Source organism: Ochotona curzoniae, unplaced genomic scaffold (assembly GCF_017591425.1).
Source record: "Ochotona curzoniae isolate NIBS_2020 unplaced genomic scaffold, NIBS_Ocur_1.0 contig_2723, whole genome shotgun sequence".
NCBI classification, from domain to species: domain Eukaryota; kingdom Metazoa; phylum Chordata; class Mammalia; order Lagomorpha; family Ochotonidae; genus Ochotona; species Ochotona curzoniae.
This window is the reverse complement of record NW_024465573.1, coordinates 5715079-5741085: the sequence shown is the minus strand read 5'-3', so window position 1 is coordinate 5741085 and position 26007 is coordinate 5715079. Positions and strand designations below refer to the sequence as shown.

Below are 26007 nucleotides of genomic sequence, written 5' to 3'. Positions count from 1 at the left end.
GCAAACCAAAAGGGAGACCAGAGTCCATTTTAAAAAGCCTTTGTGTTGGATAAGGGTCCGAACCTCACCTCATAGGCAACTGGGAGCCACATACAATCTGGACACAGGGTGGGGATGGCCATGGTCACATTTGAGCTCAAGAAAGAGGTACAGGGAATGCTGCATGAAAGAGGTGGGCCACAGGGTAGACAGGCCATAGGAATCCATTTATAGGAGTGCCCAGGATGGGCCCAGCATGGTAGCCTAGCAGCTAAAGTTCTAGCCTTGCATGCACCAGGATCCCATATGGCTGCTAGTTCTTATCCTGGCGGCCCCACTTCCCATTCAGCTCCCTGCTCGTGGCCTGGGAAAGCAGTCGAGGACAGCCCAAAGCCTTGCGACGCTGTACCTACGTGGGAGACCTGGAAGATGCTCCAGGTTCCTGGGTTCTGACTGGCTCAGTTCTGGCCGTTGTAGCCACCTGGGGAGTGAATCATTGGATGGAAGATCTTCCTCTCTGTCTCTCCTCCTCTCTGTATATCTGACTTTTCAATAAATAATAAAATAATAATAATAATAAAAAGAAGTGCCCAGGATGGACAAATCTGTAGATTATAGAGAGCAGATTAATGGCTGTGCAAAGCTTGGGGAGAGAAGAGAGGAAATGGGGGTTGTTGTTCAGGCGGACAGGGTTTCTCTTTTCTAAAAGGCAATGAAGTTGTTCGGGATTAGGTGGTGGTGATAGCTGCATGACCTTGTGAACACGCTAAAGGCATCTGCACTGCACACTCCAGAGAGGGCTTTACGGCAGGTGAATTATATCTCAATAAAAAAGAAGAACGAGGTACATGAAGGAAGAGGGAGGCTGGGGAGCTTGACCAGAGGCCAGTCGGCCACTAGGAGGCCTCTGTGAGGCTACGACACCCTAAAGGGTGGGTGTCGGGGGCTCTCCTGCCCTGCACAGCTGCCACCACCAAAGACTTTCTTCCAAAGCTTGACTCTTAGCTTCTGCCCCTGGCCCTAGGACTGTTTCTGCTGGGGAGGCAGGTAACAGGGTTGGGGGAGGACACTGGAGAGACCCTGAGACTCGTTCCCCTCCTCTGGCAGGTGCCTCCTCCCCTCCATCAGAGCTAACACATGCCAGCAATGCCTGGGACCAGAGCGACAGACAGGTCACCTGACAAGACACACCACTTATTTTTGAAGACAGGCGGGTCCCCTGGCAATATAGCAGACATGAAAAAGGCTTTGCCAGAGACGAGGAAATTAGGACAGAAAATAACACCATGAAAACAGAACTGTCTGTCCAGAAATAAGAGGAAAAAAAAGCCAGCCTCCAGCACATCCTGATGTCTCGGGGGCTGTCTGGGCCCTTGAGACTCAGGGACCACGTGGCCACAGGGCTGGCACATTTGCTCAGCTGGGCCCAGGGGCAGTTGAGGTCCTTTCTGTGGGGCCCTGTGGTCCTGGAGCACTTCCTACCCAGGGGAGGGAAACAGAGACTCTGCTGGGCAGGTATTGCCATGGTGTGTGTGTGTCTGGGGCACAGGCAAGGAGTAGGGAGGAGGAGTGAGAGCAGGCACATAGGGTCAGGCACAGGAAGTAGAGGCCGGGGGTGGGGCGATCCACTGGCTTGAGATCTCTTGTGTAGGGGTTTCTGAGATTTGGGGAGGGAGGAAAGCAGAAGCTCCGGGGCATGTTCCAAACTTCAGGCTTTCATTCTACTGCATCGCTCCTAGGGTCACCCTGTCCCCCAAGAGAGTCCAGGGAGAAATATAGGGCTAGCTCCCCTGTCTTTATGAACAGAAGTGGGCATGGAAGCCCCGCAGATGAAGGTGCAGGACAGCTGTGCTGACTCCTGACTCTCCAAGCACGCACAACTTAATTCCTCTCCAGCTGTGGAGAGGGCAGGGCAGAGAGGAGGGCGGGTGAAAGGCCGGGCGGGTTGGAGGGGGAGGACCTGGCTGATTTTTCCCAGCATCCCCTAGGCCACTTCTCTCACTGCAAACCTCAGTCTCAAGCCACTTGGTTGTCATGGAAACAGGCCGGAATAGAACAGATGGTCTCCACTAGCCAAATTCCAATTAAACAGGGCGGAGTGGATAGGGAAGGGGGTGTGATCTGACCAGATCGTAGAGGGCTCTGCCCCTCCCACGGCGCCATGCCCTAAACCCCGCCTGCTCACCTTGGGCACCTGCCCAGGACAAGCAGAAAGGCAGGGCCACTTCTAGTAGACCCAGGAATGGGGTCAGAGGGAAACGCAGAGACCTCAGTGAAGGAATGTCAGCTTAGGGAATGGTGGCATTGGGGGGTCACATCTTTAATGCCAATGTGCAGAAAACCGTATATGCACACATGCATACACAAACACACAAGAGCAGCTAAACACCACTGCATGGCACACATGTTTACACACTCAGGGTAACCCAGGAGGTAGGTGTGAGGGGTGGAGTGGTGCAGAAAGGTTAAACAGTCATTACAGAGACACACTTTTAACACAAGGTGCTTTGGAAAAGAAAGTGAACAACTTATTTTCATTTATTTAATAAACATGTACTAAGATCTACCAAGTGCCTTTGGGTAGGGTTGTAGACACACCCTACTCACATGCACTCATACACACACATGCTACATGTAAACAGTTGTACAAAAGTTCAGTTTCTGGCCTCTAGGACCCACTATCAACCAACTACTATTGTGAAATGTGACAAACCTGTCCTCAAGGAAGAAATGATGCATTTCAGGGAGGAGAATTAGGAGAAGGAAAGAGTGTCAGAGGCAAGACGCACAGAGCTTTGAAGGATGAGTAGGAGTTTCTCAGGCAGAAGAGGAGGGCCCTCCAAGCAGAGAAGACAACCTAGGAAGAAAAGATACAGCAGGAGGCAGGTAGGTCCCAGCCTATAGAAGGGATGAGCCTGGTGTGAACAGAGTTTGGGGTACAGAGCGATCTGTGGAAAAGAAGACGCCAAAATAAAATAAATCACAATGTAGACACTGCAATTTGTGTCTCAAACACACCTACACAGAGGGACGTGCCATCACATAACATCCACCTGAAGAACCACACATCCACATACAACACCCCCCCCACACACACACACGGGGTCTCCTGCTACTTTGGAAATGTCAAGCAAACAGAGAAAAGATGGCTCTGTGTTTTGCAAACAAAATAAGGTGGCAGGGGGAGGTGTTGGGAAAAAGAGAAGCACCATGAGATAAACGGAACACCAAGCAGAGCACAAAGAGGGCACAGAGCGAGGAGCCAGTCCCCAGGTATTTTGGGGGGGGTCCCTGTTGTATACAAGATACTGAACTAAGGCCTGTGGAGATTTTAGGACTGGTTCTTCTTCTTCTTCACAGAACTAAGGGTCTGTGGCTAAGATGAGAAAAAAAAAATTGCCAGGAGGCAGAGGGGCATGGCTCAAGCGAGCAGCCATTTGGAGCCAGGTGCTTCACGGGTTATGCTGATACTCTGGGTTGGCCTTCAGCAGGACTTGAGAGAAGCAGGAGCATTTGCCTGGTCATGAGAGGTATCCTTAGAAAGGTACACGTGGTTTGGACACTGGTTCAACTGGGGGGTGAAATGGCAGAGGGTTGCCCTTGTGTCCCGAGGGCAGTCAGCAATATTGAGAACACCGTTTAATTGCATGAGGCAGGAAGATGCTACTGGTATCTAATGGGTAGAGCCCAAGAATGCTGCTCAACATCTTATAATGCACAGGACAGTCATAAATCAAAGACTTATCCAGCCCCGAGTCAGGACTGCTGAGGTTGGAAAGGCCTGGCCCAGATCACAGAGCTTGTACCTAAGTCAGCAGCCCTGAGGAACCCACCAAGGGTTTGGAGCAGGAGTATGACACACTCAAACTTCTCTCTGTTCTGCCAGAGGGCTGCGGGCTACTCAGAAATCAGGAGAGACATCGGGAAGAGCTTATCTGAGCCCAGAGGGTGAGGGTGGTAGGACTGTGAGGCGTGCCTAGATGAGATGATGGACAGAACTGAGGGTAAGTCAGGTGCAAGGAGAAAAGGAGGAGCCATAGCCACAATGAAGGGCAGAAGTGGAGAATGGGAGAGTACCAGAGGGGCTGTCTTGGGCAGAGGACGGTGAGCATGGCTGAGGGTGCGGTGGACTTGGATTGCACATGGTTCAGGGTGAAATCAGAACAGATTGGGGGGTTGGCCCTCAAGTCCCAATTCATTCTGTGGCCTTCCCAGGTTCTTCTGGGGCCACACGTGCCAGATCTAAACAATAAGTTTAGAAACTGATCTACAAATGCCCACATTTGGTTCTCTCTGCGCTGCCTTTGCCACTGTCCAGCTCATTCCTCTTCAGGCTCCAAATCTCCAGATCAAGGTCACTGCCTCAGGGTCTCCATCACTACTGCATGCACACTTTAACATTCAAGTAATTCTTTATTTTTTTCTAAAGAGCTATTTTTTGATACAAGTTACAGAGCAAATTATTATTATTATTATTATTATTATTTTGATACGAGTTACAGAGCAAGAAGGAGAAACAGAGAGAAAAAGAATGATCTTCTACATGCTGGTTCACTCCCTAAACGGCCACAGTGGTTGAGGCTGGGTCATGCTGAAGGCAATCAGCAGCTTCATTGGGGTCTCCCATATGGGTGGCAGAGGCCCAAACACTTGGGTCATCTTCTGCTGCTTTCCTAGGTACATTAACAGGGAGCTGCATTGGAAGTGGAATAGCTGGGACTCAAACTAGCCATCAGAAGGCATATTGGTGTTGCAGGGGGCAGCTTAACCAGCTGTGTCACAATGTCAGGCTCTCTGTTCCAGGTAATTCTCTGGCCAGCCTGTGCATCACCACAGGTGGCAGGCACTTCCCTGGGGGTGATGATCCTCTGCTTAGCTCAGCACTGGATAAGGGCAGACGGGAGAGTCCCTGCCTCTACACCCATTCCCCAGCTCCAACCCCTGCATCCTTGCCCGCCCCGCTTTTTGCCCTCATGCCTCCACTCTGACCATAAAAACTGTTCTTTTTAAAAAGAACTGTTGCGACATTCATCAGGATGTGACGGCACCAGAGATCCTGAGCAGGAGGCTTGGAAAGCTGGCTGCCAAGCACAAGTACCCCAGCAGGCAGATGAAAAGCAACACCCTCAAACACGTGAACCCCTACCGCCCCACCCAGTACTACCAGTCCTGCAGGTGCCTTGAACCTTCTTCCTGTGGATTCATTTTTTAGACTCCCTGGGACATAGTGTGTTCCCAAAGTACATCTCACATTCACTGACCTTACTGGTGGGGCTGGGGAGGTGTTACCCCCAGGTGGCCCTATAACACCATCCAGCCCCAAACCAAGAGAGTTGGTGCAGAGAGTGGCCCAGCCAAGTTAAGGGGCTGGAGACACTGGCAGCATCCAGGACACCCACACAGCCCAGGGATGGAGGAGGTTGGCACAGGCAGGCTGCTAATCTCTGCTGGAGATTAAATACCATGCTGGCTGCTGGCGGTGGGGAGGAGGGAAGGTGGGAACCAGAAAGCATCTGGGAGAGGATGGGGAGAGATGGGAGAGCAATGGGAGAGGGGGTGCAGCCGAGGGCAGGCAGGAACTTATTTTCTAAGGCCTGGACACTGTCTAGAGAGGAGGAAGGGAAGGAAGGGGAACTGAATTTGGGGGAAAACCAGCATTGATTTATTAACCAGTTACTAATTATTAACTAAGAGACTCCTGGACTTGAGGGCCTGATTTCTAGCTTCCCCTAACTGAAGCTGAGCTCCCCATCCATCCTGCCTGCCCTGTCCCGAGATCACCTCCTCTCCTGCTCTGTGTGTGTTACCCAGGTGGCTGTTACCACCAAATGACCCTTCCCACTTCACCTCCCCAACTCAGGCTTTCATGGGTGTCAGCAAAGACAGAGCAGAGGAGAGTGACAGACTATAGTTTAAGGCAGGCCCTGAACTTGGCCTGGGTCATCTGGGAGGCAGTAGGTCCCTATAACCTCTTCACCTCCAACCTCTCACACTGTGCAGAGGGCGGATGAGCTCTCACTCTTGATCTCTCCCAAGGGAAGAGCGAAGTAGTTGGGAAGTACTGTTAGGATGCAGTAGGGTTCTTCCCATCCCTCCCACAGTCCCTTTAGCAAGTGTCTGATCTGATACTAGGAGAGAATCATGCAGCAAATCCAGAGGACTGATAGGGCTCCAAGCCAGGCCTCCTGGGGAGGGGTGGAACAAGCTGGGGCTGTGTGGCTGTGTGGGCACAGGCACCTTGGTGGCAGACTGCAATGAGTGAGTCCCTCTTGCCATTCAGGAAGGGGGCTTCTGAGTTACCTTTAGGATAAATGGAAGCTCAGCCCAATGACCATGGGTAAGTCTCCCCAAAGAGGCAGCTACACCTGAGGAGCTGCCAGAGCCTGTCCAGGGTGGTTTTAGTGCCCAGACGGTCCTCAGGAGCAGCACGGGGCAGCAACCACTGAGCTTTTGGTCACAGATTATATGTCTCTGTATCTGAGCACCAAGAAATGGCGTGCCCTGACCCCACCACACGCCATGGCTAGCCTTTCCAGCATGGTGAAATGCCATGGAGCCACAGCACCATGATGTGCAGCACCCATGGATGGACAGACTATGGAGGAGCTCCTGCAGCCTTCCGGTGATGGTTCCTTCTCAGAGTCACCACACCCATCTCAAAGCAGGGAGGGGCTGCGGGGGGGGGGGGCTGGAGCTGGGTGTGCCATCTCTAGCCCTGCCTGAGGTGCTCTCCGCATTGGGATCCCTTCTCCCCATTCCCTTTCTCTCCATCAACAACTTAAATCCTTAATTCTCATGGGAGATAAACAGATCTTCCACTGCATTTTATCATTAATCCAAAGGAAAACAGAGGTTGGAAAAGGTGTGGGTTGGGAAGAGGAGAGGTTAGTCCATTCTGCCTCCTCCCAAATCTTGGATGGTTGAGGCTGCTGGGGAATCCTTGGCAGAAATGCTTGGGCTGCACACGGGGTTCATTTTGGAGCTGTGCAACTGTTACTAGCAATCCAGACTACCTGGTTCACAGTACGGAAGCCCCAACCAAACAAGCTCCCAGGACAGGAGACTGTCTGTAAAAGTGCAAGCTCAGGTGTGTCCCCATGCAATTCAGGACTAATGTAATGAGCAGGAGCTGCTAGATGCTGATCTTGGGCTCTGTGCAGGGAGGAATCAAGAACACTTAGAGCTGTGTGGGCTTCCAAGGAAGGTGAAGACTTCCCCATCCTTGGAGGTATTCATGCTGAAGCAAGATGCCCCACCAACTGGCCAGGATGTGATTAGGGGGCTGTGAGATGTAAATGCCAGCTTATCTGACTTCCCTTCCAATGCTGAGCTCCAAGATTCTCTTGGCTTACTCTGCAGGAGGCCAGGCTGGGAGGCTCTTTCTAGACCCTGGTCCAGAAAGAGTAAGGTGGGGTCAATACCTAACACCCAGGTGATGCAGGCGGCAGTGACCAGCCTGGTCACACCTGACCCTCATATTCAAGTGGCAGGGGTGGGGTGGTGGAGGGCTCATGGAGAGTGACAGGCTTATTATGGGAGGAATGACAAGGCCCCACTCCTCCTCTCAACCATGCAGCCAGCTCTCTATTATTACGGTTATGTGAGGTCACAGGTCAGGTGGTGAATATGGACACTGCTGGACTGGACATTGCGCTCGCTGCTGTGTCCCCACTCTGAACTAGGCATGTAGGGCACAGGTATTTGAGTAAGAACCTGTCAATCTCCCACACATACCCAAGGTAGTGAGATTCCCACAAGGGCTGGCACAGGGCATCTAGGACAATGAGACCTCATGTTTAACTCTTGCTTCCTATGATCCTTTAACAAGGGAGCACTAAATGACTTCCACGAGCCCCATTGGGGGTTTGGGCCTTTTATAGGAGCCCAAGGACCTGAGTGTCTGCTGACTCTGCCCTTGTGGGCTACCCTGAAGAAACATATCTCCCCTACCCCATGCTGCTGGAAGGTACCCCCAGCCCTGAAAAACAGACCCTCCTCCAACATGGGGACCCTGGCTGAACCAGTGAAAGCCCAGGGGAGCCAGTTCTTGCTCCTCCTATCACATGCATTGCTTGCTCTTTGCTACTATCTCAGCCCCAATTTACGGTTTCGGTACTCAAGTCAGAGATAACAAGGACTGACATGCTGATTCATTTTAATCAGAAAAGGCTGGGGCCACTGAGCTGCCAAAGAAAGAGTGGGCTCAGTCAATTTCATGGAAATAGTCAGTTGTTCGTGACCTCACAGACGAAACAATCTAAAACTGGCCTCTGCCTGTTCTCTAACTGGCACAGGGGGGCAGTGTTGACCCTGCCTGAGACTGCCAGCATCTGATTGCTCCCCACTTCCCCTAACATGCTTCCCACCCCTGCCCCTCAGCCTCCTCTTATTCCCCAGATATGATCCTCCATCAAGGAGCTGGGTGAAAGCTCCCTATCTCCGTGAAGATCGTGAAGATGGCGATCAAAGCCCAATCAGGAGCAGGCACAACACACACACACACACACACACACACACACACACACACACACAGCACATGCCCTCATGCACAGACATACGCACATACAAGCCGTAAAACCTCTCTCATGCATACAGAGGACACAAAAACACTTGTAAAAAAAACACATAAACCAGCACAGATAATCATTACTGCACCTCTGTGCACATAGCACTGAGAAGATGGAGCAATGGAGCGGTAGGAGGCCGAACACAATAAGGGGGTGGGAGACGTGTGCTGAGAGGAAGCCACACAGATCTCTCCCAGCTGACCCCAAGACAGCTCTGAGAGCAGGGCATCAAGGACCATCACTGTCCCCCCTTCCTTTCCATTATTCCCCTTAACCGCTGACCCACGGGCCACTATCTGATCCCTGGGAAGGTGCCGTGGCCAAGGTAGAGGCAGGCGCAGGGGTGTAGAGGAGCTGGGGGTAGGGGGCTGCCATCTAAGGTTCTCCCGAGGCCCATCCATCAAACCAGCAGCGATAATCAGAGTGCTCAGGCAGCCCTGGACACTGATTACTCTCTGGGCACCGTAAACACAGGGAATAAATCTGGGAAGGGGCCGAGTAGAAGAGTGCTCAGCAACGGGGCTGGCCACCCTGCCCAGGAAGGGAGAGGCGGCCCATCCATCATTTTGAGAGATGCAGCAATCTAGGCCAATGAGATCAGGACAGTCAAGGGGAAGAGGAGGGGCTGCTTGTAATAAAATAATCCTGTGCAGTGTGGCTGCTCTGCTCCAATCTTATTTACATCCAGGCAGATGTTGGTCCCTGCCCTCTGCTTCAGTTGAAACCCAAGGAGGTGCTGCAGTATGCTTCTGCTGTTGTTTCAAAACCCTCCCAAGAGGTCTGGCTCCAGGAGGCAGCCAAGATGACCATGAGAGTGGCATCTGCAGCCCTGGAGCAGGTGGGCTCTGGGCAACACTGGCTCCTTTGTGCAAGCTCGGCAGGCCTTGGGTTTGCACGGGAGCATGGGAGGCAAGCGGGCCCCAAGCCCTCCTGCCTTTCCTTACTTCCAAGCACTTCCTGGGTGCAGGACAGGTTCCAGTCCCAAGAGCTGATCCGGCAGCTCTGGCTGGTGTCTGGGCTGCAGGGGCCACATGGTAATTCAAGCTAATGGAGCATGGCTAATCTAGAACAGCAGAGGGTCTAGGAGGAATTTCTCCTTGGCTTCGACACAGATCAGATGACTGTTTTGCAGCCAAGTTATCTTCTTAATTAAGCAAGCAAGTCTGTGGGGCCTGAGCCCACATGGTGACCCCCAGGGTCAGGGAATGCTAGCAGGGAGCAGGGCACGCACGCGGACAGGCAGACTGTCAGGGCAGTCAGGGCTGCCCCCTCAGCCACACACTGGGTGGGGAGTTTGCTTTCTCTGCTCCTGTGTACTCCTCTCTACCCCTGCAGTACTGTGAGGATGAGGATGCCTGCCCTGCTCTCCCCTCCCCCAACCTTGGGTGCCCATGTACCCACACTCTATCCTCCGCCAGCCTGGGGCAGAGGAAGCACCAGCCTTTTCATCCCACAAGATCAAAGCAGCCAGCACAGGGGAACACCCCAAATCCCCACACCACCCTCCCATGTTGGCTCCTCCCTTGCCATCTTCTGGGATCTCTGGTTGAGAGTGAGAAAGACCACAACCTTCCTCAAGTGGTGCACAGGGCAGTCTTTGGGGCCAGCCTGCGGGCAGCAACAGATAGAGCCTCTCCAAAAGGCTACCCTGTCTGCCTCTAATCTTCCTGTGACACATAGCAGGAGACCCCCGCCCCAAGCTCCTTTACCCACCCCTCAACAAAAGGCACAGTGAAGCTCAAAGACTTGGGATGAAAGAGCAATAACATTGTGACAGTCTATCCACACACAGTCCCATGAATACACCCAGGACATAACAATGCAATTGTCCTTCTCAAACTTTGAAGGTATCCAAGGACAGTAACAAACCAGGCTTCTAGGTGGAAGCATTGGGCCATCCCTGCCTATGGAAGGGACAACAAGGTGCTGTGTAGAAGGGGCAGCAGTCCTGGTAGCCAGGCCCTGAGTCCCGCAGGCCAACTTCCTCTGTCATCCCCCACCCTCCAGAGGACAGGCAGCTTAGCCAAGTGCTGCAGTCCTGGACACTGGGCCTCAGCTTCTGGATCTGAATGCTGGCCCTGCCTCCTATTCACTGTGTGACCAGGGCCAAGTTATCCGTCCTCTCTCCAGGCCTCACTTTTTCCAAAAGTCAAGATGGGGAGAACAGAAATATGTTGCATGTGAAATGAGAAGGTTTTAGTAAGTTATTACACATAAGATGTTCACAGTAGTACCAGGCGCCCTGCAGCTCCCAGGAAATGTTTGTCATTATTTCCCACAACATCCAGTCTAAACAAGCCACCATCCATCCATCCAGAAATGTTACTTGCCTGCCGGGCGGCTAGCCCTGTCCACTCCAAAGCCCATCATCAGAGGAATTCTCAGTTTTGAAGATCAATTTTAGCCCCCCAAGGACCACACGGCAGGGTCTTGCTAAAGCGTGGGAATGAGAAGCAGAAAGGTTTCATGAATGAAGTGGTTGCCTTTTGACCTAAGTATTTAGGTTTAGTATTTATGGGAAATAAGAGAGAAAGTAAGAGATAGGATGTGCAAAGGTACTGAAGTGGGAAAGTGGTGGGCACAAGCAGAGGTCTGGGCCGAGGACAGTGTGATGGGAGTTGGGGGAAACCTTCTATCACTTGATGGGCCAGCTATCAAATGCTCCTAAGTCTGCCAAGTGCCTTTCTCATTAAAAAACAAAAAGTGTGTTTTATGTGTGTTCACCCACAAAGCAGCGTGAGCAGAGTGGACTCAGCAGCCAGGACTATAGCATGAACCCCACCACTGGAGGTGGTGTCACCGACCTCTCCCACAGTGAGCCCCCTGATGTGGCTCTGGGGCAACCTCTTTGTGCCTCCTTAACCATAAGACACTGGCAATAAGGAAAGAAGTAACACCAATCATAGGATCCTAGCAGTCAACTTCTCAGTCCTACTTGGGGTTTGTACTGGCTGCAGTTGAGCAGCAGGCAGGGCCTTATAAGGATGCTCTACAGGCCAATATGGGCCATATGACCATGTCTGCTTAAATGGGTGCTCCCCTCCCTGCTGACTCATTTGGAGGGAACACCAGCTCACCTGCCAAACTGTGGACTGACCCAAGTGACCCCCACCCTGGCCCCTGATAGGAGCAGATGGTGAGCTGAGGTATCAGTTATTTGTGTCTGGCCCTCATAGTCCTACCCAAGCTCTGAGACAGGGTTTGCTTGCCTTTTCCCCTCTCTTGTTTTGCACGGCACCATCAGGGAGCCAGGGTGGTGTGCTGATGACCAGCAGGGAGGCAGGACTATAGGAGACAAAGGACAAGGATGAGCAGGGAGATAGTACAGGTCCAGAGAGCTGTTAACTGGTGCTGGAACCTGCGAAGGAAGTGGCTTTTCTTGCTGAAATCCAAGGCCCTACCAAGGTGACTGGATGAGGAGCTCAACCTCGCAGAAGGGGTAGGCCAAGGAAGCCCCTGCTCTTGGAGGCTGCATGTTCCTTCAACCTTGGCAATGATTCCATCTACAGGTGAAGGCAATGACTTCTACCATGGGATCCTCAAATCAGAACAGCAGGGCCTGCCTTTGCTGTGAGGACATGTCTCCTGGACATTCATACGTGCAGGTGGCTGTCGTACCCTGTCCCGGAGGGTCCTTCTCCACAGAACCAGGACTCACTGAGCTTTGGGGCCAGCTCTTTTTGGAGAAGGAAGTCTTCTCTGATCAGGCTTGGAGGGAGCTGTGTCAGAAGTGCCCGCAGAAGTGACAGGTGGGCAGGACCTTGAGTTTCCTGCTCCAGAAATTTCCTGCTCTTTAGGATTTCAGAGGCACAGGCTCCACTGAAGCCCACTGATGGAGCTCAGACGCCCAACGGGACACTTATGCTCATGACCATTGGCCTGTTTTGTTGCCTGGGCCACGCCTGCAGCTGTGTCCCAGTGGAGCCACCAGCCAGCGGAACTAATGTCCTCTAATGAGATCCGGGCCCGAGTGGCCAGGCGGGTTTTATTGTCTGTGGCTTGGTAATGAGACTCCTCATAAACTGGGAATGGAATAAGGGTCCATGCAGACCAGAGTAAGGGGAGGTGGGGGGGAAGGTGGCCCATAGAGGGAGCTGGCTCTGCCTGCCAAATTGTATATCCTTTCCACTCTCAGCTGCTCTGTCTAGTTCCCAAGGCTGTCTGCACACCTGTTCCCAGCCTCTGTGCCTGCCTGTGCCCTGGGGCCCCACTCACACCCCACAAGCCCTGCCCATGTCTCAACCCTGATGGCCGGGCGTGGTGGAGATGCTCTCTAGTCCACAGCAACTCCAGCCTCCAGCTGCTCAGTCAGTAGGCATCCCACACCTTTTGTTCAGTTGGGCTCTGTGCTCCCTCTGGCTGGGCCAACCTCCAACCTAGATCGTTTAACTCACCCCTCACTTCCACAGGGAGCCACCTGCCTGGGGCTCACTCACTAGTGATGGTGGGCAAAGTGAATGGCTATTGCCCGGACATGCTCTTCTGCGGCTTGACTCAGCCTTGTCCCTGTCTGTCCACCCTGCTCATTTCTGCCTCCTGATGTAACGTACTGGATTTAATGTCAAAAAGACCTGGTATTAATTTGGCCACACCAGCGTGAGATGGTTAGTGACGTACTGACCTCAAGTATTGCGTTCCTCATCTGAAAAATAGAAGCAAGCATTGCTAACAACAGGTCACATGGGGTCACAGGGAGAGTCAGCTGAAAGCCCTGAGCACCACAAATGAGGCTATCCTTGCAGAGGAAGGAGGACCAGAAAGGATTTCCTCCAGTGAGAATCAGCTGACCCTACACAGGCACTCTGTACCTGCCTGCCCATCACTGTCTCACCAGGCAGGTGAACTTGTGTACAGGAAGGTCCCAATGCCACTCTCTCTCTTCAAATGAGAAAGTCTGAAAAAGGACAGGGACTGTGTCCCAGGCCCTCCCTGCCAGCCCCAGTGGCTACCATAGCCAGTGCTCCAGATGGGCACTGGAGTCCCAGCTGGGCTGCAGCCAGGGGGAGGAGGGGGTTGGGAAAGCCCTTGGTGACATGATACAGAACAAAGGCTGTGCAGCACCTGCATTCTACACGGCACTCAACCGACCTCCACAGAAGCTGCGTTTGTGCAGCTGCCTGCAGCCAGTCAGGCTATGTAGGTACTCCTGGTGGCTATGGCCTGAACTTCCCTTTAGAAGTGGGTGCAAGGGTTCACTTCCCAGGATACCAGGTCTGAGACAAGGAAAGCGGGGAAAGCAAAGGATGCACAGCTGAATGGCTCTTTCTCAAGGAAGTACAAATCTGACATTGCCCAATGAGCAAACTCAGAGAGAGCCAGGACCAGTCAGAGGAAAGGCAAGGGACTAGAAGTTACCATTTGACTGCATAGTGATGATGATATGCTTGGCAATGGGCTGACTACTTTTTATACATTATCCCAACCTCTTCTTCCCAAACCTCCTTGGAACTCTGTATATATATATAATAAACAAAAACCTGTTTTACAAATGAGAGAATATAATCAAGATCACTCAGCTAACTGCTGGCAGTGCTAGGAGCCCAATCAGTCTACTTGGCCCCATTCTTGGGTCTCACTATGCTGAGCTGCGGAGACAGGGAAGCCTCCAGTGTGGGAAGAGGCACTGACCTACCTGCTGCTCCATTCTCCCCGTGAGAGGCTGCAAAAAGAAGACCCCAAGAGTCTCCAGGACACACAACCCAACCCCTGCCCCAGGACAAACCTGGGATGACCCATGGTGTCCTCCATGGATCTCCCCATTGTCCTAAGTTCATCTCTCCTTGTGGAGTGTGTCAGTGTTGAGGCACTAACATTTGATAGCTGTCATCATCTCTCGTTCCATCCTTCCTCTCCAGTCCCCCCAAACAGTGTAAGAGAACTCAGAACTCAGAGGGTTAACTGGACTAAGGGGTGTTATCTCCAGCACAGGGCATTCCCTCTGCAAGGTGATCCTGCTCAGATCTTAAGTTACCCCCTGTCCCAGAGAGAACATCTGCTGGCTGCTCTGCAGAAACGGTCTTTGTGGACAAGGTGGATATCGTGGGCAAAACATTGTCCAGCTGGGATGGGACAGGAGGGTTCTGGGATCCCAGGACTGTCCTCTTCCCCACTCCTTATGCCTAACTTCCACTTTGTTTTCCAACAAGGCTACTCTGACTTTTCTGCTGAGCAAACCTGTGGTGCCTCCAGGCACGTTTACGCTGCTGACTTGGAGACACACAGGGAGGGCTTTGCAGGGCTGCATGTGGAGGGCCAATGCCCTCACCTCCCGCCTCCTCTCAATGTCCACAGTGTGCTCCCTTGCCATTCCCAGGATTCTTCCCCTCGACCAGGAGCCTATGCAAGAAGCCAAGATGCCAGATTAGCAGCTGAAAACCTCTCTTAGCCCTATGCAGCCATTCAAAGGTCAACACTAGTTCCAGAACTATTCTGGAAAGACAAGAGAAGGCTGACAACAGAGCTCGCCAGGTGTTATCAAGGTCTCAGGCATTCCCCTGAGAAAATGCAGAGACCTAACTAAAGTCAAGGGCAGATGAGAAAACAGAAAAAGTATCTTGGGGGCACCCCATTTCTCAAAGGGGCCAGGCCCAGCAGCTTGTCTTAGAAGGAGCCAGTTCAGAGCAAATGCTCCAAAATTTGCCCTCCCAGATACTGCGTCCTAAACACAGCCATGGTCAAGGCTCGGCAAGTCTTAGTCAGAACATCACCAGAAATCAGTTACGTGTAACCTGCACTTGCTATTAGATATTTATGACTACAGCCTGTGGTGACTTGAAAATAGCTGTGCACACAGGGCTGAATAATGCCAGTCTTCCCAGATCTGCACATGCTCGATGGTTTGCAGATGGCCACCACAAATACATAGGTCCCTACACACATGTCCACATGCGTCCACACCAGACTAAAGGTAGGATGACACATACATGCACAGTGCCAGAAATGCACCCTGTGTTGCACGCTGGCCTAAGTGTCCATTCCATTCTGGCATGCTGGCTAATGGTCACAGTTTTAAAAGCTCAGCCAAAATAGGCAAATATGTGGCACCTTTCCATCTTCCCCCTTCCCCTAGGCAGGAGGCATTCAATTTACCAGGTTAACCAAGAAAGATACAATCAGAAAAAGCAAAGACACATACATGCCTCCCTTGGGTGTTTTCTGTTTGCGCTGAACAATGAACATTAGTCAGCTGCTAAACAATGGCGTAGCACAGACACAGCACCTGGACCCGACCCACTGCCCAGGCTGGCTTACTGGCTCAGCCATCAGCACTCAGGTTCTGGCTGCCGTGACCATGCTGAGGCACACAACTGGGGCTGGTAGGGGCGGGCAGGGGTGGGGTGCTCACCATGCAAACGTGAGTGGCCAGCAAGGGAAACGCACACCTTGAGTCTCAGCCAACCTTAGGCACCCAGGCATCCTTGTCCTGTACTCTCAGGAGCCCAGGTTTAAGAAGCACCTTCCTGACCCCCCTGCCGCGGTGACTGGGCCCAAGCTGGAGGTCTCTTGGTCTCTTTCCAAAGCGAGGAGGCCCTGAAGAAGCCTTTTCCTGAGACCCTGGCTGCAGCATTGTCTCACACACAGATTCCCATTCACACCTCCCCTGCAAATTCCAGGCCAGTACAATAGGTTTTGCCAGAATGCCCTGCCCTGCCCAGCAAGCCTGAGCATACCACGGTCTGCAGGAGAGGAAAATAACCCATCAGGCTCGACACTGGGAGTTTCAAAGAAAACCATCTGGGCAGCGAGTACTGCACAGGCTGCAGCCGGGTGTGCTATGGCTGGACAGGTCTTCCTAGCTGTGCACGACACCTGCTTCTTGGGGCAGGTTCTCTGTCTCCTCCTGGGCGCTCCCTGTATCCCTTTTTGGGGTGCTGTCCACATGCCCACTGACCCTCTCCTGGAAAGTAACCGCTTGTCATTCTGTGGAAGCAGGCTCCAGGGCTTCCCTCTGCCTGGTGAAGTCTGTGTTGTAAACACACTTCTGTGTTTATGCTTCAATAGCCAGACCGGGAATATTTCAGAGGCAAAGGCCAGCACACACGCACACTGGCCCCCAGCTCTCCTGACTGCGCTCCCTGCCACAGTCCCTGGAGAAACCGGAAAAGAACATCAGATCCAGAAAACCTCGGACAGAAACAGGAGTGGACAATTGAGAGGAAGTCGGGGTACAAAATCAGGGGGTAGGCTGGCAATTTCTGGACAAATCCATATCCACCTGCCTCCCTTCGCAGTAACCCCTAGACTAAGCACCAGGAGCGCAGGGACTGGGTGGAGGAGTCTGGCCAGTACGGGAACTGTGCCTGCTGTTGATGTGACCCATCCATCAATTACAATCAATGGAAGAGCACTTATTAAGTGCCTGGCTCAGTTGTGGTTCTCTTCTCTGACTTCCCCCGGCTGTGTGGATTTCTGGTGTTGGTGGGGGCAGGTATCCACCTGGAGCCTGGTGTGTGTCACCTACTCCTCTCCACTTCCCTTTCATTCAGGCAGATGGTGGCAGCAGGCAGGCTCCCCACCAGGGAACTAACCACCTCACAAAGCAGGAAGAAGAGCCTGAAAGGAGGAGGTGGGGGGTGAGCTCATCCCCCTCCCCCAAACCTTCCCACCCTTTGTCCACCGGGGATTCGATTAACCCCTAATGTGCCAGACCAACCAGAGTTACTGCGGAGAAGCCCTTTCTCTGGGTTCTGAATGTGGACACAGAGAACTGAAGTCTCAGAAGCCCAAACCCTGTTGGTCAGGCAGGTCCTTGGCCCTAGCTTCTGCATCTCTGCCTGGCTTCCCAGGAGGTCCACTGTGCTCGAGAAACCTCTCCCTCTCACCGAGATTCCCTCTGGGAATGATGGGCAGTGAGCAAGGACAGCAGTGAGGCCGGGGATCTCGCCCTCCCTCCTCGCCCCAAGACAGCAGGCCAGTACCTGCTGCTGCGTTGGATACCAGCAAGGAGCTGGGGTTAGAAAGGGCACAGAAGTGTCCCCAGACCCAGGTTATTTATCATTTTGCAGGAGAGCCCCCCAAGCCCTCAAAAGGACAGCCAGCCTGGCTCATCACTCCCCAAATGCCTGGTAGAGGCCTTGCAGGCACTGGCCACCAGGTATTCCTGCCCAGAGGAGCTGGTGGCTGAACTCTCACCCTGGATTTTGTAATCCCAAAACAGGTGCCACGTGTTCCAGTCAAGCTCCCCCCCACCACCCCCAAAACAAAATAATAAAACAAACAAAAAAAACCCATTCCTCTAACTAGGACAGAAGGTCCACTTGGTTTTCTGCCCTAAGGAGTAGAGGCAACCTTCCCTTCAGGGTCACCAGTCACCACGGGACCACAGCTTCCCCAGGGACACAAAGGGTTAAACCCATGGGGTGAGGACTGGGTAGGATTTGCCTCCTAAACGCATTTTCCAGTTCATTCCCCAGCACTAAGTGCCTGGACCGGTCTCTGCTCCGCCCGCCCACCCCACCCGTCCAAAAGGGCCACCGCAGGCCACCCCAGGGTCGGGGCGTGAGGTTAACTCCTCATCTACCGGCGGCCCGCAACGTGAAGAAGGGCACGAGGGGCACCCTGGGGAAAGTGGGTCAGGCGGACACCTGGCTGGCGGCATGACACCGAGCCGCCTCACCGGGAAGAGCCCCCGGAACCCAGAGCGGAATTCCACGGGAAAGCCCAGTCCCGAGCAAGACTCGGCTGCCCGGGCCTCCCGCTCCAGGAGAGGGAACCTCAGGTGAGCCCGAAGCCTCGTATGCCGCAGGAGTCAGCTCTGGGCGCCCGCGCTGGCGACGCGCGGCGGGAAGAGCCCGAGAGCGCCCAGAGGGGCCAGCCAAAGAACCGAAGCCCCTGCCCTCCTGTAACCACACAGACCACCCCCACTCCCGGCGCCCCTCAGCTCTGAGACCGGCGCCTCGTCGCCTGGGCTGCGTCTCCGACCGGGCACCGTGATTACGGTGCTTATTTTGCATTTGTGTAACATGCGATGTTTCCAAACTGCCTCCCGCGCTGAGAACTGGTTATTAAATAAATAGAACGCGATTACATATTATTATTTTGGTAAAGAACTGTGCGGAGAAAGTGCTTTCTCGCTGCAAGGAGACGTGTGCCCGACCGATCCCCAGGGGGTGCAGGATGTGGGGAGCTCCTCGGCCCCTTTGCCCCGCATCGGGTCACCTCCCACCCCCGCAGCCAACTTTCCCGGCTCCTCGAGCTCCCTACATCCCTGTCCTGCCAGCCATCCGTTCCCTGCGCCGCAGAGACGCTCGGTGGAACTGGGGGTGACGGTGGCGGGTGCGCTTACCTGGGAGGAAGAAGGCAGCCAAGCCGAGAGCGAGTCCCCACCAGCGTCCAGCGGCGCCCGCAAGCCCCATCCGAGCCATCGGGGGCCGAGGGTCCGGCGGGGAGAGCGCCCCTCGCGCTCCAGAAAGCAGCCCGGAAGACGAAGGCGGGTGGTCGGCGGCCGGCGGGCGCTCCGCGGATCCAGGTCAGCAAGCCGCCGTCGGCCGGGGCGGGTTGGGCTGGGTGCGATCGGCGCGGCCGCGATCCGGGCCCCGGGCCGCCGCCGGCTCAGAGGCTCGGCAGATGCCCGCCGCAAGTTGCACGAGTCATGCCCCCTTCTCCTCCTCCGCTCTCCGCCCCGCGTCGGTCCCCGCCCTCTTTCTCCAAGCTGAACCGGGCTGGAGTGAGGGACCCACCCCCGGCGCGCCCGGCTGAGGGCTGCGCCGCGCCGGCTCCCGGCCCCCGGCGCGCTCACAGCCTCCCGCGCGGCTCCCGCTCGCAGGCGTCCATGGCCGGCCGGCTTGGCTGGCCGTCGTTCGAGGGTGGCGGGACGAGCCCGGGCTGCGCGCGCAGGGCTGGGGCCCAGGCGGCGGGGCGCGCGGCAGTGCGGCCACAGCGGCCCCGGGAGGCTTGGGGGGCCGGTCCGGGCGCCAAGAGGGTGAGCCGGGGGTGAGGGGGGTGCGACAGAAGCGCGCGTGCCCCACTGCCTGCGCTGCTGCCGGGCGCCGGCGACCCGCGATGCTGTGGAGCTGCCCTGGCGCCGAGTCGAGCCGCGCTCGCCGCTCTCGCTCTTTCTCTCACTCGCCGATCCCCAGCTCCTCAGCCGCTCGCCCGTGATGTCAGCCTGAGGGGGAGGGGTTAGCGTTAACCCCCTCGTGGCTCCGAGGCGCGCCCGTCCAGCCCGGCCTGCGCCCGGCGGCGCGCGCTCCTCCCGGCCCTGGGCACCGACGCCGCGCGCGCGGGGCGAGGGCCTCGCGGGGTCCCGCTCGGGCCCCCTCACCCGGGAGGTGCTCCCCCGGTCGCCTTCGAGGTGCGGGGAGAGGGCCGGAGGGCGGGCGGCGCTGCTCGGCCGCTGACGAAGGGAGGCAGTGACCCCTAGCGGCCAGCCTCGGGGTCCGGGGTGCTGCTGGGGGTGGAGTTAAGATGGGGAGGACTCGGGGTGGTCGCCGTGTGGCGGCCGGGAGAATTCCCGGAGCTGGTGGTGTCCGAGCTGAGGGGGTTCCCACAAGCCCTCACCGCACCGATGTGGAAAGTCAAGACCGGTCGCCAGGCCACGGCTGAGCTGGAACCCACGAACCTGGGGCGCCCTTTCTCACTTAAGAGGCAGCCGGGTACGAGGCCCACCGGGAAAAGGTGTTGGGCTGTCTCGGGTGGGAGTGGGGCTCCCGATTTTCCTTCCTAATCCCTCTTCCTTTCCAAAGCGTAGAGCAACCCCTCTCCCTTCTTCAGACGAGGGACCGAGGCCGGTGCCAGCGACACCTTCGCTTTAGGATTGAGTGGCGGGAGCGCCAGTGTGTCCAGTGTCCCCTGGCAGGGCAGGGACCCCACCACGCTCCCCACCCACCACGTCCTTGTGGCAGCCTAGAGGCTGTCCTCTCCAGCTTCCCTTGGGCCTGCTGTCCCCACCCTCTGGCTCTGGGCTAGGCTGACACACAGGATTTGCCCCTAAAGAGAGCAAGCCTGTGTCCCCGCCCCCAGCAGGCCTGACCAGAGGATGCGCCCTTTGCCCCGAGGCCAACCCTTGCTGGGGCAGTGGGACAGCAGGCCTGTTTCTGATGAAATGTGAATTCTACATCCCAAAAGTTAGGAGAGCTGGAGGAGGAAGAAGGGCAGGGACAGTTGTAACAGTGCTAAGAAGTGTCTTGATTTCTCGCTGAAGTAGTCAAATTCTGCACTTGGGTGAACACATGCGAGCTCACTGTAGTGTTTCACCTTTCACAAACGTAACTTGTGTTTGCTTTGCACCAAAGCTTGCTCTGCTAGGCTGTGGAAGAAAGTCATCGTTGTTGCCAGAAAGATATTTAGTGTGGCCAAGGAAAACAGGGAGCTCAACACAGAAGCTGGAATGTGGATTTGATGGGTCATGCGGCCAGGCTGGGGCTTGAGTGAGCATGGTCCATCAGACAGGGAGAGGTGGTCAGGTGACTGGACCTCAGGGAGGGTGTCCACGTGAGGCCAGGCGTGAAACTGGTGTATGGTGTCACGGCTGGTTGGTGGTGGTATCCGTATGAGCCTTGAACATAGAGAGAGACCTGTAGCTCTGTGGGTCAAACCAGGTAGCCACCAGGAGGACCTGGAGAATGTCCTCTTGAACTCAGTGGCCAGGAATCTCCATAAGTGCTTTAAGGGCCAGGGTGAACTGGGTTCATGGCTGCGGTCTTTCACTGTGCCTGACATATCACAGGAGCTAGGTGGATGGGTTGGAGGGGTAATCCCAGGTCCACTCTCACCCCTGTCCTGGGTGATGTTTCCATAATAAACTACTCTGGAAGGGGCTTTGGGGGTGGATGTGTCTGGGATCCAGCTGCCTGCAGTTGTGGAGGGCAGTGAAGATGGACCCAGTTCCCACCAGCCAACACATTCCTGGGTTCAGCATCTGTGGATTCAACCAACCTTGCATTGAATGTGTCTCACCACAGATTTCATTTTCTTCTTGTGATTCTCTAAAAATCACAGCATAACAGCTATTTATGTAGCATTTACATCACATGAAGTGTTTTAAGTCATTAGGTCATTTAAACTCAATGTGCCTCTCCACTTGTGGTGGAGTTGTCCTGATAGATCCATGATAAAGTGAAAGTTTGTATGTACCCTAAGCCAAACTATTGTAGTCTGGGGATGTATTCAAGTGTAGGGGATGTGAATGGGTTCTATGCAAATGTTATGCCATCTCATAGAATGAACTTGAGCAGTCATTGGATTTTTATCTGCAGGGAATTCTGGAATCAATCCCCCACAGATCCTGCAAGAGAACCATGAATGAGATGAATGTTTGTTCAGTCATAGTCTTTAGACAAGCAGAGGGGGCTGCTGGGAGAGATGACTGAAGGCCTGCAGGATGGAAGGGATAACTTCTAGTGAAGTGAACAACTTGTTTAAAGACTCAGAGGTGCATGGATGTGATAGATTTCTCCTATGTGGGAACAGCAGGCAGTCCTGCTCGACTTACATAGAAAGATACAGCTGATTGCTAAAGGTTCTGGAGATGTATCAGGAGAGTAGTCTCTGATTTCTGCTCTTAAACTAGAAGCCCAGGAATCATTCTTGCTTCCTCCTCCTTCAGCTACCAAGTTCCAATTCAAAGAGCAAACTGTTGATTCTGCCACTACAATGTATCTGAAGTCTAACCTGTTGGCTTCATTTCTGCTATTACCACTCTGGTTCAGGCATTTGTTCTTACAATTCCCTTCAGCAGTGTAACCAATGAGCACTGAGGCGAAGGAGTAAAACATAATGGTCACACATATAGGATGCCTGGAGCTAAACTGGATTCATTCTTAAACTCCAGCTGTTCCACTCTGTAACCGTGTGTCCCCTTGTCATAGGTAAGCAACGCTGAATGTATACAGATAGAGTATAGTCATAAAGATGACTGACAGTTAAACAATTTTTCCTGTACACGAGGCATTGCTCCAAGTACGTAACATGTCTAACTGCGGTAATCCCCACAACTCCATGAAACAAGTGCTCTTACTTCCCCTTACTTTAGAGATGAGGCACATGAACATGGGGAAAGAAAGACACTTCACTTAAGGAACACACAGCTACCAAGTGGAAGAACTGAATCCAGGCAGTCAAGCTCCAGGCATCCCATGTGTTTGACTGTTGTGTTTCACTCCCTCCCCTTCGTATTCACTGGTTATATTGCCAAATGGAATTTGTAAGGTCCAGGTTACCACATTGCATTTAAGAGTAAATGATTTTCTACTGCAAGTGGTTGAGTTCCAGTATCTGAGAGCCCTTCTTTGGCCTGTAGACCCTGAGGCCAGTGTCAAGTCCTCAACAGGAGAATTAGACTTTTGCTTCTGCTATAGTCTCATCTCATCTTGCTCCAGGGCTTTGAGAAGGATCCAGTGTATGCTTAAGATCATTGGCTTGAGGTCCTAGCCACTTAACTTATCTCTCTGCCTTGTCTGCTCCATTGCCTTTCTCTTCTTTTTGGGCAGTTACTTATGCTTAGAGCACAGCTTTTGATGTCATTTCTTCATGGCACTCCACAAGGCCCTCAGACTAGCTGGGTGCCCTCCTGGATCCTATGACAATTCCCCTTGATTCACTCCCCTTGGGTAGGGACCATGCAGGTCTTTTTCCTTGCCATAGCCCTAGTACCTAGAACATACTTAGTACCTTCTAGTCACGTCCTGAAAATGTGTTGATTGCCTAATTTATGCCTGATAACTTATGCCTCTTTCTACCTACCACTTCTCCTACTTGGCCTCAGTTTTCTCAACTGCAAACTGAGGAATTGTTTGTTGGGGTTCACACTGTCCTTTGGAAGACCTTCCTGAGCTCCCACTCCCTATTTCGGCAGGAGCCATATTGAGAGAGCATTTTTTTCCCACATACCCTAAATACTGGCTTCTGAGAAAGAATCTGCCCAGTGAATTTTGAAAATTTTTCCTCTTAAAATGTTTGAAACATCCTGATGTTGCTTGCATTATATGTTAATTACTATATATATGAGGATATGCCAAGAAGATTATGGAATTAAAAGATAAGTTTCTCAGGGGTTGGCATTTGGTGCAATGATTAAATTGCCACTTGACACACCCATATCCCATGTTAGAGTGCCTGATTTGAGTCCCAGCCCCCTCCACTTCCAATCCACCTTTCTGTAATGTGCATCCTGAGGGACAGCAGGTGATGGTTCAATGCTTGGGTCTCTGTTATTCAGATGGGAGACTGAAATGGAGTTCTGGGTTCCTGGTTGTGGTCTGACCCAGCCCTGCCTGAATGTGGCAGGCTTTTGAGAGGGTGAGCCAATGGATTGGAACATCTCTCTCTCTCTCTTTCTCTCTGCTGTTCTCTTTTTCCTTTCAAGTAAAATGAAAACTAAAAATGAGGTAAAGGTAAGTTTCTTCTGATACATGACGTTCCTCATAGTCACATGATTTTTTTTTTCTTGCTTGCAGTTGTGAACTGTTGAAGGTTTGAGAGCTGGGAAGTGCTGATTAGGAGCTGTGGGAGCTGTGCATTCTGGAGAGGAATCTGGCAACCATGAGGGTAGGATGGACAAATGAAGCTGGGTCAGTGACCGAGGAGGGGAGTGGGCAGGGAGGGTTGTCATGGGAGCAAAGCAAGGCGGGAGTTTAATGGCAGTGCTGGTGGAGGCGGAGGTTGCTGACAGTGTCTGTGTAGAACACAGGTAGGGATCAGGAAGGGACTTTGGAAACAGTGGTGGGAGCACCAGTTGCCTTTGAGAGGGCTGTGTTGGTGGCTGAGAGAGGGTGGCGGCAGACCAGAGGCAGAGGAAAAGCAAATGGAGGGTGACTCCCAGAACCAGCAGGGGTCCTGTCTGCTTCCTGGACATTTGGTGACCAAAGGAATGAGCATGGTGAAGCATGGAGAAGACAACAACCAAGACAGCCCAAGGGCTAAATGTCTCCTATTTGATGGAAAATCTGATGCTGCTGAGCATCTTGCAGGCAGAGGGAAAAGAACTAGTAAGCAGCAAGGGACTGGAGAAGCCAGTGTGGGTGGTACACAAAGGTGTCATTTATGGACCGAGTTCTGGACACAGGTGTGGGTGGAGGAGGGCCTGGCCATGGAAAAGCCAAAGTGCATCTTGGTCTAAGCCTGCAGGGAAGGTGAAGAGAGCAGTGGAGGTGGAGGTTTGGGGATGGGATAGGGAAACCTGAGGTTACCTACAGGGAGAAAGTGGAGGTGATGAGGCCTGAGGGAGGAGAAGAAAGGTGTGATGAGCAGTCTTCCAAACCATGTAGGGAGACAGGTGCCCATGTGCATTCCCCAGGAAGATTCAGGACCCAGGGCCCTTTGATTCAGGGCCTGTGTGAGCCACAGTGGGGTAAACCCCCAGTCACTTCTCAGAGTGAGGCTACAAGGGCATTTGTCAAGGGGGCCATGGTTGGGAGTCTTCCTCTGGCACAGAGAGCCAAAAAAAAATGAGTTCCACGTTGCCTCCTGGCTCAGGGAGAACTACAGGACAGTTGGCTCAGAGGACAAGCATCTGGGCTCACCTTTCTTTCTTGCCCCAGGGCCTGAGATAGCTAGGCAGATTAGCCCCAAGGACAAGGGCATCCCCAGGAAAGTCTCCAAGAACATTGCCTCAGCTTCCTCTTTCCGAGAGGGAGCTATAGGGCTTGGAAAAGGCCCAAAGTCAATACAGTAATAACTTCCCTCCTGGCCATATCCCAGGCCCCTCTGTGTCATTGGGTGATTGGCTAAGAAGACTCACTTTGATGTGAGAGTAGCCTGGGTGAGAAGTCCCCAAGATCTCCCAGTTCCCTACAATCTATGGAGAGGGGAGACATGACTGATGGAATGCTGAATGGGAACCCCCTCACTCCTGTCCCCAGTCCTCCATGTGAAGTCAGCTGAGGCTGGGGGAAGAGCAGTGAGGGAGAGAGAGGCAACCCACAGAAGAAGTATAGCCAAAGCCCTAACCAGCCTGAGAGGAAGCCCCTGGCGTGGGTACCCCTTCCCTAACATGACAGGCGACCTCAGCCCAAGCAGTGCTCCTGGGGGGCGGCTGAGAAACCGCAGTACCTAATTACTGTCATCACCACTGCAGTAGCTGTGGTGATTATGATGGTAGCAGCATTTAATTATTGTTATTCCTACAGAGATCACTGCAGGGCCTCCTGCTTGCCATGGCTGCCACAACTCTTATGGCTGGGGCAGCTGAACACAGCTGCACCCCACCCATTAGGCCCCAGAGGGGCCCAGGTGGCAAATAGGCAGCCAGCTGCTCCTCAGTAGGCCATGCTGACCCAGGGACCTCCATGGTTTAGGGGCTGATGTCCTCACCAGTGATAGACAGACTCTAGGCCCACCCAATTCTCCAGAAGGAAGGGGATCCAGCAGGTGAATTGGTGCATGTCCTGCCTCTGGTCTGAAGATACTCAAAACACTCCTGTGAGTCACCCTGTCCCAAATCTAAAGCAGTTTGTCTGAGAGTAGAAGCAGCCTTGAGGCTTTGGGGTGGGAGTACCTAAGATGCAGTTGTGATTTTGACAAC

The 26007-nt window shown here is 53.5% G+C and overlaps 1 protein-coding gene across 1 annotated transcript in view; it reads right to left on the bottom strand.

Annotated features, from left to right (window-relative positions):
* Nucleotides 1-19149, bottom strand: part of NECTIN1 (nectin cell adhesion molecule 1) — a 57449-nt gene extending 38300 nt beyond the window's left edge. The window contains exon 1 of the mRNA XM_040976818.1: nt 18832-19149. Coding sequence (XP_040832752.1) covers nt 18832-18910 — 79 coding nt within the window. The 5' untranslated portion in view covers nt 18911-19149. The remainder of the gene's footprint in view (nt 1-18831) is intronic.
* Nucleotides 19150-26007: the final 6858 nt, after the last annotated feature.